We start from the raw sequence: 17,573 nt of genomic DNA, 5'->3' as shown, positions 1-17,573 counted from the left end.
ATATATTATGTATGTATATATATGTATGTATGTACGTATACATACATACATACATACATACATACATACACATAAGACATGCATATACACTAGACTGAAAGGAGATACAATATACACATTAAATATATATATATATATATATATATGTGTGTGTGTGTGTTTGTGTACATATATATATTAATTCTTCGAAACGCCGGAGTTTTAATGGTGGCAGCTGATGAAGGGGATGTTTCTATGTGGCCTGCTTGTTTGTTGCACCTTGTTTACCATTTTGTCCTTGTTCTTTTGCCACGTCATGTACCCAGTTATGTATCTATATGTACATGTAGATGAACGTATAAACATACATGTACATATATATGCATATACTCATATATTGTTTATATATATATATATATATACACACAGATAAATATATGTAGGGTTGTTTATATATGTGTCCCTATGTGTGTGTGTTCCAATTATTTTTCTCTTTTTGCCTTATAGTGGGAACCTAGCAAACCTACAAACACATACATATACATATATATTTACACACACACACACACACACACACACACACGCATGCCTGACATTCACTGCTATAATTGGTGTCAAGGACTTACCATAACAGATTCTGTTCAAATATCACACTACACATACGTACACACACGTACACACGTACACACGCACGCACAACTCGTTAACGCCCACTGTTTTTCTTGCTGCTTATAAATAGGCCTCATGACTAAAGATTTTTACATTTTTGCTGCTCTTTGAACGAACTCAACTCAGAGACCAACACCTCAGGCTGACATTCAAACACAATTATTGACTTTGGTAAGTCTTTTTCTTGATAATTATTTTAATTAACAATTTAGTAATTCATTTACTTCGTTAAATATACATTAGACTTATTTCAAACATAAATATACTGTTTTATAGAAAATTATTTTATTTTCAGGCAGTATCTTATAGACTAGAAGCTGTTAAACCTCGCCAGGATTTGATCCCAGAACATAGAGCTTGAATAAATACCATATAACATAACTGAAGTATTACTCTTTTAGTCTGGTAGATATTTTAACTGAACCTATTTGTCGAACTGCTAGGTTAGAAAATATACCAGATATTTTAATTGTATTGGGAGTACTAACACATTTACACCATGTTTGAATGATGGGAACTATATATATATATATATATATATATATATATATATCGAAATATTAATATTTCTAAATCTCTCAGAAGAAGACTAGGGCAGCGGTACTGGATATTAATAGTTATCGCCAAGCCAACATGGCAGTCCAAGAAAATAGGACGAATGCTACTGTCGATTATTAGTTCCAAGAGGCCATCGCCTCTAGCTAGCTATGTGACACGTGAACCAGCTAGCTAGAGGCGATGGCCTCTTGGAGCTAATCAACAGCAGCATTCGTCCTATTTTCCTGGACTGCCATGTTGGCTTGGCGATAACTATTAATATATATATATAATTATACATAATTATACATACATAGGCACAGGAGTGGGTGTGTAGTAAGTAGCTTGCTTACCAACCACTCTGTTCCGGGTTCACTGCGTAACCAAAGGCTTGTAAGTGGATTTGGTAGACGGACACTGAAAGAAGCCCGCCGTGTATATATATTTGTGTGTCTGTGTTTGTCACCCCACCGTCGCTGACGACTGATGCTAATGTGCTTACGTCCCCGTAATCTAGCGGTTCGGCAAAAGAGACCGATAGAATAAGTACTCGGCTTACAACGAATAAGTCCCGGGGTCGATTAGTTCGACTAAAAGCGATGCTCCAGCATGGCCGCAGTCAAATGACTGAAACAAATAAAAGACTACACACACACACTGTCGCATTCACATTTGTACTTTATTTTTTCCTCTCATTTGTGTCAAATATGTCTAACGTTTCAATTGTTTTCACAGGAGACGAAAGATTTCTCTGTCATTAGTGTTCTACTTCTTTCTTTCTCTCTTGGGCAGGGGTTACGCATGTAGAGAGAAGGGATCTTTCTGATTTAAAATGCCCTAAACACACTGTATGTCGTCACATGGATCCTCGTTCAACTCCATTGGTTGTTCAGAGCCCCAAAAAGGGTATTAAATATACGCATGCGCATGACTACCAGCATCATCTGTTTTCAATGCTCCCTTTTCTGTTTCCCCATGGGTCAACGAATACTTCACTGAGGCAGCTTTTCTCTGGTTAAATGCTTTATTTCCAAGCTAATATTTTCTCTCGCCTAACGAACTACAGACAAACAAACTGTACGCTTTGTTATCAATCGCCAGAGATAAGGCAAGACGACGACACACACGCATTAGTCATATGCACATTATATTCAAATATTTGTGTGTATATGCATGTACTCTCTCTCTCTCTCTCTAATATGACAGCGGTGGGTGAAGGTTGTGTTATGGGGCGGGGAAGACCAATGTGGAATAGTATGGTGCAGGAAGGAGGTGTAACGGTGGGGGAAGGATTTACTATGGGAGGATAAGGTTTGTTTTCACCTAAAAATGTTTCTCATGATTTTATTTTCTCGTGTCCTTTACTTTTAGACATCATTATATTCCATTATGTTATTGCTCCCAACAGGAATTCATTCCATATTTATTGAGCTCTGTCTTAACACATTTTATATAGAAAACCTTTCATATTGAGACATCAGAGAGAACAAACAACCGATGTTTTTGTCTTTGATCTCATTGTTCGTTTCCATCTGAATTTTCGATATGAAACATTGTAGCAAGAAATCAGTCCTGGCTATAACTTCCATCGCATATCTGTAGAAATAACCTCAACAAAAGACTTATATTTCGTTTTACTACAAAACTTTTCGCCATCACTTATATTCAGATAATGGTGTAGTTATATCTTCAAGTTTTATTTCTGATGGTTATTCCAAAGAAAATAGTTTAAATGTTTAACTTCACTGTCAAATAATCAATTTTTTTTAATATATTTAATGAAATGTGTGTTTTCCTTGAAACTGTTTGAATGAATCAAGTAAATATTATTTTATCAAAAATTTTTCACAAAACTAATAAAGTTTTCATTTTATTTCAGCTTTGCTGTAAAAAGTTTGTGAATTTTGAAGAGATAAATTGTATTCGAAAGGAAGAAGACAAAATCAAGAGAAAAGAATATATTTAACAGAACAAGATAATAATTTCATATTCATAAAATGGAGAAGATTAACGAAGAAAGCAAAATGTTGGCTCTCATTCCTGCCACAGGCTGTGATACAAGATTGGTTTATAAGGAAACTACACGAATTTTTCCCCAAATATTACATACACGAAACACAGAGAAAACAGAAGAACAGGAAACGCAAAACACAAGGAAACCTGAAGAATGGGAAATGTCCATTTTACCAGGCTTTCTTCATATTGTGACATGTTACCAAACAATAATCAAAACAGACCACATCAATACGTTTATAGATTATGTAAAAGATGAATGTAATCACATGGATTTAGATGGACCATGTATTTTACGTAAAATCAAACGTAAAATGCAAAGTTTTCTGGAATTTACAAAACAAAATAATGATTTTATTCACCAAAATCTTGATTGGTTCCAACAAAGACTCTTTGACATTTACGTCACCTGTAACCCATACAACCACAAAACCATTGAGCCACCAAAAGTGATCACAAAATTTCGTCCTCTTTGCCCAGTTGTGACCAGAGAAGCAAAGATCGAGGAATCTGGTGAAGAATTTGACAAAAACATATTAATATCCAATATCATTGGCATACAGGAGGGAATAGTAACATATTCCCACCATTGTATGACAATATGCTGTGTGACAAGAGATGGTGACAGAAATGATGTCCATTGTCCATCTTCTGTCACCAGTTTCACCAGAATCGGTCAAGACATGGTTCTGGCAACCCTCCCCTTCCAAGAAATGATTCTCATTATCAGCCCCACTACTTTCAAGATTAAAACAATACAGCTGGGATTCTATTTGGCTTCTTACTTGGAACATTCTACACTTATAGGTGTAGAAATGTTTGGTAAGACTGTTTACCGAATGGATTGGGAGGAGAATAGAATTAAGCACGAATTCATTACCAAAGAAACCCCTACAGATATTGCTGTAGGGGTCCAAAATATACTTTTAATATCATTTTCCAGTATTAACAGAGTAATCTGTTATGATATGGATGGCCAACAGTTATGGGAGGTAGAGACCCATTCTCTGGACTTCCCTAGCAAAATCTCACTATACCAAAGCTATTTCTTTGTCCTCCAGGGACAGATCATTTATAGGATTTCGGCTAAAGGTGGTGTGACAATGAGGGACATTGGCAGGAAATGCCGCTCTATTTCTGTTGGTAAAGATACCATTTTGGTAACAGATTATTTTGGCAAACCTCATGCCATTCAAAAAAATGAAGACTTTTGGCCCAAACTGTCATACAACCACCAGCTACATACCCCCAGTTTAAAAGACTATATTGATATTGAGGATTGCAACAACATTACAAATATTCTACCTATGTCAACATCTTCTATATTAATAATTTACAGAAACAAGAAAGCTAAATTATTCACTGATAATGAGGAAATAATTAACCAAAATAATTTAGTTTTCCTTGAGCTTCCTTCTTTCTGTTGTAGAATAAACACAGACAGATTCCTGGTATTTTATCGTGAAATGAAAGGATTTCAGTATATCACCTGTCCTGAACTAAGAAAAGGCCCTTTAATAAAGGTCCAAACTGATTACAGGAAAATATGTCATATTGCATCAAATCAGTGTTTAGCTGTGACCACCACTGAAAACATAAACGAGGTCCATATCCTATCGATCAACGAAGATAACGTTGACATTATTGAAAGAATTTCTCTGGGACATTCTAACGTCACCATTGCAGCAACTCCAATTAATTTTGTAGTCGTAGATGGAAGGGAAAATAAAATGGTATTTTATTCAACATGTGCTGAAGAACTTTTTCAAAAATACCTTCCATTCTATGGCTACCCTCATCACATCTACTCTGATAATGTTTATTTTTATGTCCTCTTCAAGAGACACTCTATTCTGATATGTTATGATATATATGGAGAAATGAAATGGCAGTGGCAACTGCCTTTCCCTGTTCACCCTCACATTGCTGTTTTCCAAGGGACTGTTTATCTACCGGACACTCAACTCAACAGGGTCCTTCTTTACAAGTATCAGGACTGGTCGTCTGGCTGTTGTTTACACCTGAAAAATCCTTATATCAGAAATCTAAATCTACGACTCAAAGACAAGAAGAATGACAAAAAACTTGTCATTGGCGAAATATGTAATCTGGCAAATGGACAGTTGGTGGTCTCCGACATCAACCATGATTGCTTGTTATACATTTCTAATGAAGGAGACATTGTGTCGAGATTATCTCTGCCGTCTACAGCTACGGATATATGTCGATGGGATTTTAATCAAATAGGTGTCACATTACCCCTACAGAAACAATTAAGGGTCATCGGAAACCTATCAAAGACAGTGAGAAGTGTATCATTAGGGCAGCCTTATGTACGGGTGTGTAAGATGGGTGAAGGTGAAATTGTTTGTTATTGTGATAAACCATCCCATTTAGATATTTTAGCCATTAAATGTTATAATGAAGTTGAAATAATCCATAGAATTAATATCCCCTTTTTTGTGAAATCATTATCAATAGAAAAGGAAACAGAAAAGCTATTAATTGTTACGAGGGGAAAAGCTTTACAGTACAACACTAGAATAGGTGGTGGTGGTCGTGGTAGTGCTTGTCGTCATCTTTGTAGTTTTGAGATGACACCCAGTGTTTTAATGTCCCAAGTGAAACATCTCCCCAATCTCTATGGTGGATCTATGGACCAAACGTTTGTTTATCTTATAGACAGCAGCCATATGTTTGCTATAAACGATCATAATTTGTTGGTTAATGATCTCGTTACAAATAATCAACTTAATTATTATATCGACCTGGTAGATGTATTTTCCAGAAACATTTCTGTCAGTGAAATGTTGTCTTCTTCTTTATATCTACAGGATCTGACAGTTTCTGATAAAGGCAGACATATTCCTCTCTCTCAACATTTGGGAGACAAGGGACCAGTGGAGATTAATCGTTTGGTTATAACTGAAAATAATCTGATTGCAGGATGGGACGAGGGGAATAGAAACATTAAGATATTCACATTGGATGGTCATTTTTTGGATTCTATCAAATTCAATCTTTATAAATATATTAAAATGTGTCGATGGCAGTCAAACACACTGGTCATTACAAATTGGAATGATTCAGATAATGACTACCAAATGTTGACATTAAAAGTGGAATTTCCATTGTCGTTGGTAATTTGCCAGACAAGAAATGAATATCAATGTGTGGCTTCTTTATCAAACAATCAACTGGTTTGTAGTAAATTGGGACGGAGAGATGGATGTCATTTGTATTTTGTTGATATCGATGAAACACATTCGAATGTGAAGGAAATAAAACAAATGGACATACCTAAAACATTATTATTTAGAAATGAAGATCTTCGAATTTATGTTAATGACATCTGTGAAATTAACGTTATTGCTGATGATGTCATCATTGTCTACAACTTAAGATTCATCATTTTCTTCAACAGTGATGGTCAATATTTACATTCAGTCAGACACTACATGAAGGTTGATGGTATCATTGATGACAGAATGACAACTGCTGACAGTTATTTCTACATTAATGGTGTGTGGGATAAATATGTTAATTTAACTGAATATCATAATATTTTGTGTTTGACCCAGACTGGGGAGTATAAGAGAATATTTTTAAATAGAAGAATTTATAAAGATAAAATACGTTTCTCCAGTATAGACAGTAGAGGACCAAGGTTTGTTGGAAGCCCCAGGAGGGGAAGGAATGAATTGTATGTTGAAGGGTTGTTTATGGTGAATCGAGAAAGGATCCCGGTTGCTCGTTTACAAACAGACGAATTTGCTGTTCAAGTAAAAGATTTTGATATTTCTGAAGAAGGAAAGACAGTTGTGTGTGAAAAAGCCAATAATGGAACTGTTAAAATATTCGATGAAGACGGGGAGCTGCTATGTCACAGAAATGTGGCAAGTTTAGTTGGTGGTGTGTGTTTTACACAAGGAAAACACATAATGGCCACGGTTCCTAAAAGAAAAGAAATATTTCAACTGAATGGAAAAGATTTGAAGAATTATCAAGTTTGGCAAAGTCAAGTGCCTTATGGTGTAATATGCAGAAAAGTGGGGAATATTTACTGGTGTGTCCATATTGAATTGATTGAATGTCATTGCATAAAGATTGATGGGGACCAAGTGAAGGTTCTGGAATCTGTGTCGTTATTAGATCTTGATTCTGGTCTTCGTTTCCCTTCCATTACATCTCAGATGAACAAGGAAATATTCACTAATGAATTAATTAATAAATCGAAATATAGTGAAGGAGATGGAGGAAGAAGTATATCAGGTGAAATAATTGGTAAAGGTAGATTAAAGGTGAGATGCGGTAATTACATAGCGGAGGGTAAGTCAGGAATTGATGAAATATCAGTGAGGAGACTTCCATATAGAACAGCAATGGTCCCTTTTTCCATTCCTGCATTCGAGGAACCTGTTAATTATGATTTGTGGGACAGCAAGGACTGGAACAATAAATTAATTAAATTAGATGACAATGTGAGTGTGTTGATGTTTCGAGAAAGTGTCACCTTAATCAGCACAACAACAGGTGACATACTTCAACACAAACAACTACCACAACAACAACCACCAGCACTGAACATATTTTGGTGGATATTTGAATACTTAAAAGCCTTTTTTTCTAAACAACAACCACAACAGCAACAACCACTGGATATATGTCGGTGGAGTGATGAACATTTCATAGTCGTCTTTGGTAAAGAAATGATGGTCTTCAACAGGGATCTCCGCTGTTTAAAAACCATCAAAACTGAGAAATACTACAACACGATTTATAAATACAACGACAATCAACTCGTGTGTGGTGGTCATCATATTAGAAACCTACCTGAAGAGAAAGAGACAGAGCAGCTTTACTACCTTTGCAAAGAGTCCGAAGCCAACGACTCTTATTATGTGGATGTTGTTGATATGAAAGATGGGAAATGTAAAGATGAAGTGTGTAGGGGGAAGAAGGGGAGGTGGAGAAGGATTGACGGAGATGCGAGGATACTTGATGTAAGAGTCACATCTTCTGGTGATGTGGTTGTTATGAGGAGGGAGGTAGAAATAGATATGAGAGCGGATGATTTCTGTATTGTGGAATGGCTCAGGGAAAAATCGTTGGTCAGGAGGATAAGAATAGGAGAAAAATATGAGAGGGGATATTATATTCAAAGACCTCGTCTCAGCACAATTGGTGAATGTGTTTATATAACAGATAGACTAAACAATATTTTCCAAATGCCTGAACATATTGAAGGGGAAACATCTGAAGATATTGAAATCCTGTCTTTAAAAAACAATGCAAAATATTTACTCCTCAGGACTGATGACAATGAAGTCTTTGAAGTTCTTGGTTTTGATGCTTCAGAAAATTCTTTCATGGTTTTTGGAATTATCCCTGGACGTCAATCTTTTGCTTTCTTTCATTATGACAAATAAATATTTTTAGAAATATTGAAATTTGATCTTGTTGTTATTATTATTATTATTATTTTCCTTGTGATATTTACCAAACTTTATAATGTGGCAACATTTTTTGGCGTAATTGTATTTGAGGGGAAATTGTGTTATTAAAACTGAATGATTTTTAACTTTAAGATCAGTATAATTAATGAGGATATTCATAATATTCCAGTGGATTAATAAATACATTTAGTATTAAGCACCATAATATATTTGTCTTAAGGGCAAACCATTTCACTTTATTCGTAGTTAAATTTAAGGTATAAGTTTTAATTAGGCTATCATCTTTATATAAAACTAATAGAGATACCCAACATTGCCCAGGATTGAGATAGCATATGTTGTATATGGGAAAGTGCAGCATTGAGGACAAAATATTTGTGGAATAAATTTTGAAGTTTTGCATAAACGACAATTTGAGTTTAACACATCAATTTGGAGAGAATTATCATCTTTATAGAAATGGGATGGATCGTATCTGAATACAGCTCCAGGTGTTGTGAAGAAAGAATTTGTACGTGGTCTGTTTCTGAGAGCTATTCTATAAGATCTCTATGTAATCTGGCATTTTAATGATTCAGCATTAAGTGCTGCAGAGTGCCTTTACTGATCTCGAGAAATTCTCAAGTTCCCTTCTGTCTTGGGACTCCATTAGATGTGCTGCAGCGTGGCTTTTTGCTGATGTTGAGAAAGTCCCATCTTCCTTAACTCTTGAGACTCTGGCATTCGGTTTTCTGCACTCCTCTTTGCCGGATTGGTGTTTCTGGAGAGAATACGTTTTTTCTTTGGTGGCATATTTTTTTTCAATATTTTTAACAAAAAATTATAAACAGGAGTGGCTGTATGGTAATGAAATTTCAGTAAATTTTCTATATCTTTGTGCAGCTGAGGATTGCTCTGCATTTTACATTTGATGTAATGTTAACATTGCTTAATTAAAAGGAGTCGCATGAAACGATTGTACTGCATTAACTTTGGATAACCTTGTTGCCTATTTTGATTTTAATCACCTTATTTTGGAATTGTATGGATAATACCATACTTAATTCTGGTGCCTAAACTTAAGTACCATATTCACCTTGAATCTAAATTTATATATATATATATTACCGGTGGCACATACATTGTATATGTATTTTTTTTTTCTTTTCGCGCCAATTTCCTGCTGCTTAGCGTCCTGGAGTTCTTGCGTTACGTCACAGTACACTAAGCAACAATTTGCTTTTATTACACGCTATTAATAAAAAAAGGAAGATGTAGGGGAAGTAACTCTGCAAATTTACTTTCTCAGTTATTTCCCTTTAACTACTAATTCCGGTTTTTGCACACACACACACACACTCAAATAACCATTAGATGGCCTCTGCCGTTCCAAGAATTAATATCTGATGTACGTAAACCCGCTAGAAAAAGCAGCCAAATCTCCCTCAAATCACACCCTACTGTCTTATCTGTGTATATATGTATGAGCCAATGAGGGAGATCTCTACATGGCAGCTAGACCTGGTAGAAATAGCAGCCATATTCACTCCTACTATGTATGTAATTTCTTCACTCTCTTTTTAATTTTAGCGTAACCATTTGACCACCCACGTACTTGGTAACCAGGTTGGGAAGGAAAGTATCTTGTTTTATAGGCCCAGATATTATGATTATTTGTAGCATTTGAATTAAGGGTTTGCAGTCTCTCCCCAACAGTCCATTATTTCGGCCAGAGTTCTTTCGTCACACTTCTGTGACCTCATCAGTGGTCCTTTGCTTTCTTCTTTCTTATATGTGTGTCCCTCCTTGCTAACGATCAGCCATTTTGTATTTTGGATTCTTATTGTATGTGTCTACGCATGCGTATCCCTCTATCCGTGTCTATGTTTTGTAAGCGCATATAATTAATAGGATTCATGTAATGTCATGTAATGTAAAGCTGACGCAAATTATCACCAAATATACAGTGCGTGTGTTTTTATTGGCTAAACTGGCAGCATGACCATCCCCAAATACAACAATATCTGTTTCAACACACGATTTCACATCAAGAATCTTGCAAAACAAATATATTAACAGAATATATATGATATCACTATCCATATAAGTTAATAAGGTAATAAGGCGGGGCGTATTCTGGAACGTTGCCCAAAAAACGGACAGACAAGTAGAGGAACAGACAAACAAACAAACAAGTTATAGTCTTCATTAAAATATCTTTTATTTAATCCATAACGAGTGAAAATGTACAAAAATACTTCACAGATACAGATGTGAATATGTGCGTATGCATGTATGGTTGTATGATGTAAGGTGGACTATCAGCGACTCGTGGACTAACAGACAGAGAAACGAACGAGTAACAAAGTTTATTATGTCTGAAATCTCTTAATTAACTAATTAATTAATGAAGCAATAAAAACTGAATATCACAACAATGATGTAATGTACTAGAGACACAAGGGCATGATGGGATTGCAGTCACATGACCAGATGTGGCGGTCATCTGGAGAGATGAGATGACTCGGTGTAAAGGTGACCTAGAGAGGAGAGGAGATGACCCGGCGAGGTGGTCATGTGGAAAGGAGAAGACTTGGTGAAGTGGCCCAGGATAATGTCCTGGTGTGATGATATGTTTGAGAGGGTTTTGACTATGTGTACCTAGGAGTATATTTTCGAATGATTACTATAATAGTAATTGTGACAGTAGTAGTTGTTGTAGATGTTGTAGATGTTTATTTCTATGGTTTGCTTTTGGTGATGGGTTTCAATTGTTGTTTTTTAACTTGCTCAAACTTTGGTATGACACTTGGTTTTCCTGGCACTGCGTTTCGGGATTTTCCTCGAGACATCCAGTAGCACCAATTTCCGTTGGGTTTAAATCCGTGGGGGCAATGGCACATGTAGGATCCATATGTGTTGAAACAGTGGTAAGGAGGAGGACAGTAGTGCATGTTGCACTTGCATTCATCAATATCTGAAAATAAAAAAAAGGGAAACATACGTGAGTAATAATATATATAAAAAAAACAGATGTGAGAGTTTTGGTATTAGGACAAACCCATAGCCCTTTCCGTAAAGGATTCAAATAAAAGTCTAGGGAGTATCTGTGGTTAAAGCTGTTGGTTGGCATCAGGTCAGTCTTTGCACAACCAGCCAATGTTTTCTATCATGACCTCCCGATCAAATACATATTCATGAATACACTACACCCACAGAAATATATATATATATATATACCATCATCATCATCATCATCATCATCATCATCATCATCATCATCGCTACCATTCTCGTTATCATTTAACAACCGTCACTGAACAATGGACCGATTCGTTGAGATAACCGCTGCATCCCGGAATTCCTTCCAACGAGTTTCCAGTGACGAAATATCGAATGAAAAAAAGTTGCCGCAAAATTTGTGCGTTCCTTGCTCAGGGAAGTTCAAAAGCAGCCATGAGTGGATTCGTGTCGTGAAATGAAAGAACAATTTTTCAAAGGTCATCACTGGTGATGAAAGTCGTGGAACAGGTGAGAAAAAAACACGACTGCTTCGAATACAGAAAAACGCGCCTTGACTAGTGGTTCGCTTCAAATGGAGAATACTTTGAAGGTGATAAAACTGCAAACGTATAAAACAAAGTGAAGATAATATTTTGCACAATTCCGGCTTCTTTTGGGTCCCCCTCATATGTAAATATGCAAAACAATAAGAAACAAAAGTTGGAAACCTTAAGATGATGACTTGTTTTAAATATAAATGTATAGAGATTTACATTAAGAGGTCCAACTTATACAGAATACAAGAATACAGGTAAAATTAAAGGGATGGGAAAAGGTTGTTATAAGTCCAACAGTTGTTCCAAGAGGTTCAGAAATCCATGATAATGTTGGCTGGATCACCGCATCCCCAGAAACGGCTGTTTGCCTTATGACACCTTTCTTCCACTCCTTTAGTTCTCTCTGTCTTTTTCATTCTCTCTATGTTGGACCTATTGATATAAATATCTTAAGATTTATGCATAAAACTTCATAACCTGGAAGCTTCCGCCTGTTGCTTTCTCCCGTTTTGCATTTATACATATATTTTGTATATTTTGTAATTGTCGTATTTGATATATTTAGTGTATGTGACGTGTCTGATTTGTTTTATCTGCATTATTTCATCTGAACCCGCTCAATCTGATCCTTTTGATAACCTTCCTTCACTTTGTAGAATGAGGACCTGCACAGACGTTGATGTCTAAGTTTGAACCTTTTAAGAACGATTGTCTTCTACATGGAGAATATCTGGATTTCATTTGTGGACTATATATCTGTGTGTGTATATATATATATATATATATATATATATATATATATATATATATATATACACACTATGAAAGCGAGACGAACTGTTAGCGTTCTACATCAGATTCGCGTTTGGCCGTACGGCTTTTCAATGTTGTTTTCACTGTCCATTTTTCCTGTCTTGGTTTGTGTTTGCCACCTTGGAATCCTCTGTTTAGTGGGTCGATCCACTACTCAGGAAGAGACTATTCTAGAGTACGTTCTGCCTTATCTTCGAAGCGTCTAGTTAAAATAGAGGCAGCTGACGAAGGATTAATTGCAAGTGGCTATTTGTTTTCCTATGTGTTCGTTCCGTGGTCTGTATTTCATTGTTCTAACGTCCTGTACCCAAATATGCATCTATATACACATGTAGATTTATGTACATATATGTGTGTATACATGCATATATATTCTTTGTATTATATATATTTATATATATATATATATATATATATATATATATATATATATATATATATATATATATATATATATATATATATATAGACATGTGTGTGTGTGTGTGTGTGTGTGTGTGTGTGTGTGTGTGTGTGTGTGTGTGTGTGTGTGTGCGTGCGTTTTAGTGGAGTAAAATATAGTGAAATGACAAACTTACCCTTGCAGTAACGTCCCCCAACTAATTGGAAACCATGTCTACACATGCAGAAGTACGATCCGGGTGTGTTGATACATATATGGCTACAGACTCTTCCGGGACGTAAGCATTCGTTTATATCTATAAAAAGAAAAACAAATAAAGAATAAAATACGTTCTTGATTCAGGTAGAAAGAGAGAAATGTTAAGGAGAGGAATTTAATCAATAATTTATTGACCCCGTAAAGATGAAGATTGGAATCCACCTCAGCGGATTTTGAAATCAGAACCGAAAGAGATAAATACTCGATTAAATACTGCGAAGCAGCTTCTTTATTGACGCTCTACTGATTATGTCATCTTAGAGCAAAGGAATGACAATGGCTGCTCAAAGCCAGTCATTGCGGACGAACATCGTTCAGGTAAAAATAGATTAAACCGCAGGAAATGCAAAGTTATGTAACGGGAAAGTGGAATCCGTTGTGCATATAATAATTTCCTGCATCGTACTAAATCCATGTTTCTTACCTACGCATCTGCGAGTTCTCCGATCGTACCGAAATCCTCTGCAACATCTGCGACATGAACTCTGAACCATTCTGTAACGTATCCTGCGAAGTGAAAGAATGAGAGTTAAAGGGAACATATGAGAAGAGTGATTACAGCTACAGAGCGGCACATATATATATATATGTATGTGTGTGTGTATGTATATATATATATATACACACACGCGCATGTATATACATGTATTGTTGTGTCTGGGGAGAGCCATTCTCTCTTTTAGTGCCTTATTATTTAACACACGCACTGGTAAAGTTTCCACTCATTTACTTGCTTATTTTCCCTAAAATCTTCGTTATGTCTTGCAACCTTTTCGATTGTCGTTGACTCCGTTCGTTAACCGAGCTGCGTTCTTTTTGTTTGTTTGTGCGCATGTGTGTGGGTCAATGTGCGTGTGCATACACATGTATGTATGTATGTATGTATGTATGTATGTATGTATGTATGTATGCATGTGTGTGTGTCTGCGTATGTAAATATATATATATATGTGCGTACGTTTGTATGTATGTATTCTGCATATTCATGTGTGTGTGTGTGTGTGAGTGTGTGTGCGTATGTGTGGGTTTTTGTGATTATGGTGAGTAGGAGTGTATGGGTGGGTGGGTGGTTTGCAAGATTCTATAGGGACCAGGAGATGAAGCGATGGGGACAGGAAGGCAGACCTCAACATTTGGATAAGTGGACGAACAACCTATCACGAGTTGGGGAAGATTGGAGGGATCCATGAACAGGGAAATAAACAAATGAAAGGGGTTTCAAAATGGCGGAAGGGGACAAAACTGCCATTCGTTTGGGTTTTACATTATTGTGAATACCTTTGTACGATTATTCTAAAAGTTTACCCTGTTTTGTTTTTTTTTAAGTAGTAAGAAGGAGGAAAAGAGGTGGCTTCGTATTTACCTGTATTTTCTGCACCTTCTTCGTCCACACGTGGACCAATACGATTGCCTATAGGATACACGTTTGGGGCATCGGTAATAACACCATCCGCTGTGAAGAAAAATGAGAGATGCGATATATAAATATATATATATATATATATATATATATATATATATATATATATATATTCGTTTATATTTATATAAAGGGCATTATTATAGAAAAATAATAACGCCACACAGTGGACTTCTCAAAAAATAACCACTGTGTGGCGTTATTATTTTTCTATAATAATGCCCTTTATATAAATATAAACGAATAATTATATTCTTGGGAATAGAAATTTCCCTAATGAATTTTTTTACATACTGGCTTCTTGATAAAATTCTTGTAAAAGAGTTTTATCCTTTTTTGAAATTTATATATATATATATATATATATATATATATATATATATATATATATATATATATAACGTTGACCACTAACGTGGACATTCAATGTGCTAGAAATATATCTATTTCTAGCACATTGAATGTCCACGTTAGTGGTCAACGTTATATATAAAAATATACTTTAATCCCTTGAGAATGCAGATATTGTTTCTGAATCTCTTTGATTCTTTAAATGTGCTAGCTTCTTGGTAATTAATCGATATTAATTAATATATGATTTTTTACCCTATGTTGTATATATATATAGATAGATAGATAGATAGATGGGTATGTGGGTAGATAGATAGATAGATAAGATAGATAGATAGATAGATAGATAGATAGATAGATAGATAGATAGATAGATAGATAGATAGATAGATAGATAGATAGATATGTGGGTAGATAGATAGATAGATAGATAGATAGATAGATAGATAGATAGATAGATAGATAGATAGATAGATAGATAGATATGTGGGTAGATAGATAGATAGATAGATGAATGGGTGAATGGATGCATGGATCGATCGATAGATAGAAAGACAGATAATTAATGTGAGCGAGAGAGAGAGAGAGAGAGAGAGAGAGAGACTGACTGACAAACACACAACTGGACAGGCGTGGCTATATGTTTAGAAGATGGCTATCCAACCACGTGGTTTCAGGTTCAGTCCAACTGCGTGGCACTCTGGACAAATTTCTTTTACTGTAGCCTCGGACTGACCGATGTTTTGCGAGTGGATTTGGTAGGCAGAAACTGAATGAAGCCCGTCATATATAGGGTTTCCGACGTATCGTAAATCTCTATGGTGTATTATAATCAAATGAATGATAACAGACGAAGGATAACTGTCAACTCGTTTTAACTGTTTCTTACGCATTTTTTTTTAAATAGAAGAATGAATGCATTAATCGTTGCAAAAACCGTAATCATCAGATGAAACATAATTCTCATTCTTCTATTTCAAAAAATGGGTAAGAAACACCTGTAATTAGTTGACTTTTATCCATCATGTGTCATTATTCATTTCTTTGTGTGTATAAAGAGAGAGAGAGAGAGAGAGAGAGAGAGAGAGAGAGAGAGAGAGAGAGAGAGAGAGAGAGAGAGAGAGAGAGAGAGAGAGAGAGAGAACTGGCGTGTCTTGAAGGAACTGTAAAATGGTCAGACCATTCTGAGTGCAGGAGCCATTAAGACCACATCAGCACCAGAAACTTGGAACAGATGTTCGCTAAGAGGCTAAGCACACAATTCCAGGTCGCTATGGAGTGGGGGAATAATGGTAAACTGCGGTGGATGTAACAATACTTACTGAGGCCATTGGAATGGTTTGAACACTGTTGCAAGACTTTCCCCTCCATCCTCAGACCCTTCTTCAGTTGGAGGCACCATTGTCACATTATATTCCTCGGCTGTCACAAAACCTTCATCATAAACAGGCGCCTCTGCTGTCACATTATCCCCTTCATTATCTGGCGGCTCGGCTATCATAATTTCGTCTTCAGGAATAGGCGGCTCTCCTGTCACAACATCGTCGTCATCACCTGGCGGCCCTTCTGTCACAACATCTCCTTCACCACCTGGTGTCACGGCTAACATCAGATCATCATTATTTGGTGAAACTGTTGTCATATCATGTGCTTTAGTCAGCCACAGACACACAACGAAAGTAAATAAGAGGACAAGATTCTTCATGGTTGTTGTCTCTCGTTTTGCTTTCAGTGCTCCCCCTCTTTACTCACACACAAGCAGCTTCGGATCAGAAAAGTAGAACTGGATCTGGTTGATACAGCACGGACAGGAAATGTCTAAGTCTTCGTGTTGGTTTTGGTGGTTCCTCTAACATAAAATATTTCGACAATTGTAGCAGCAGTGGCAGCAGTAGCAGCAGAGTCTCGTTGCACCAACCGCCTGGTTATGTTACAGTTGTCCACAAACGGTCATATTTATACTAAAACAGCAACGTTCTCCCCCGTGATTTGATTGTTTGAAATATTTTGTTGTCTTCCAACCCGGAACTTGGAGACAAAAGCAACCGCATATATTACCTGTTCCACCACCAAAATATCTGTCAATCAATTCCTGGGAATTAGACATCTTCTCACAAACTCCACCAACAAGATCG

At 36.1% G+C, this 17,573-nt stretch overlaps 2 protein-coding genes across 2 annotated transcripts; one reads left to right on the top strand and one right to left on the bottom strand.

The window, feature by feature from the left end:
- The first annotated feature begins 739 nt into the window (after positions 1–739).
- LOC149130725 (uncharacterized) lies at positions 740–8,648 on the top strand. The gene is made up of 2 exons (XM_089344743.1): positions 740–819; positions 3,065–8,648. The coding sequence occupies exon 2, from the start codon at positions 3,183–3,185 to the stop codon at positions 8,625–8,627; it is 5,445 nt and encodes a 1,814-aa protein (XP_089200869.1). The 5' UTR covers positions 740–819; positions 3,065–3,182; the 3' UTR covers positions 8,628–8,648.
- A 2,181-nt stretch (positions 8,649–10,829) lies between these two features.
- On the bottom strand, positions 10,830–17,370 carry LOC106873412 (uncharacterized). Its single transcript, XM_014920767.3, has 5 exons — positions 16,761–17,370; positions 15,031–15,120; positions 14,092–14,174; positions 13,585–13,704; positions 10,830–11,610 (listed from the first exon to the last, which is right to left on the bottom strand). Exons 1-5 carry the CDS (start codon positions 17,141–17,143, stop codon positions 11,375–11,377), a joined length of 912 nt encoding a protein of 303 aa, XP_014776253.2. The 5' UTR covers positions 17,144–17,370; the 3' UTR covers positions 10,830–11,374.
- Positions 17,371–17,573: the final 203 nt, after the last annotated feature.

The sequence above is a fragment of the Octopus bimaculoides genome, chromosome 28, assembly GCF_046866305.1.
Source record: "Octopus bimaculoides isolate indiv1 chromosome 28, ASM4686630v1, whole genome shotgun sequence".
Lineage (NCBI taxonomy): Eukaryota > Metazoa > Mollusca > Cephalopoda > Octopoda > Octopodidae > Octopus > Octopus bimaculoides.
This window is presented reverse-complemented; position numbering and strand designations above follow the sequence as displayed.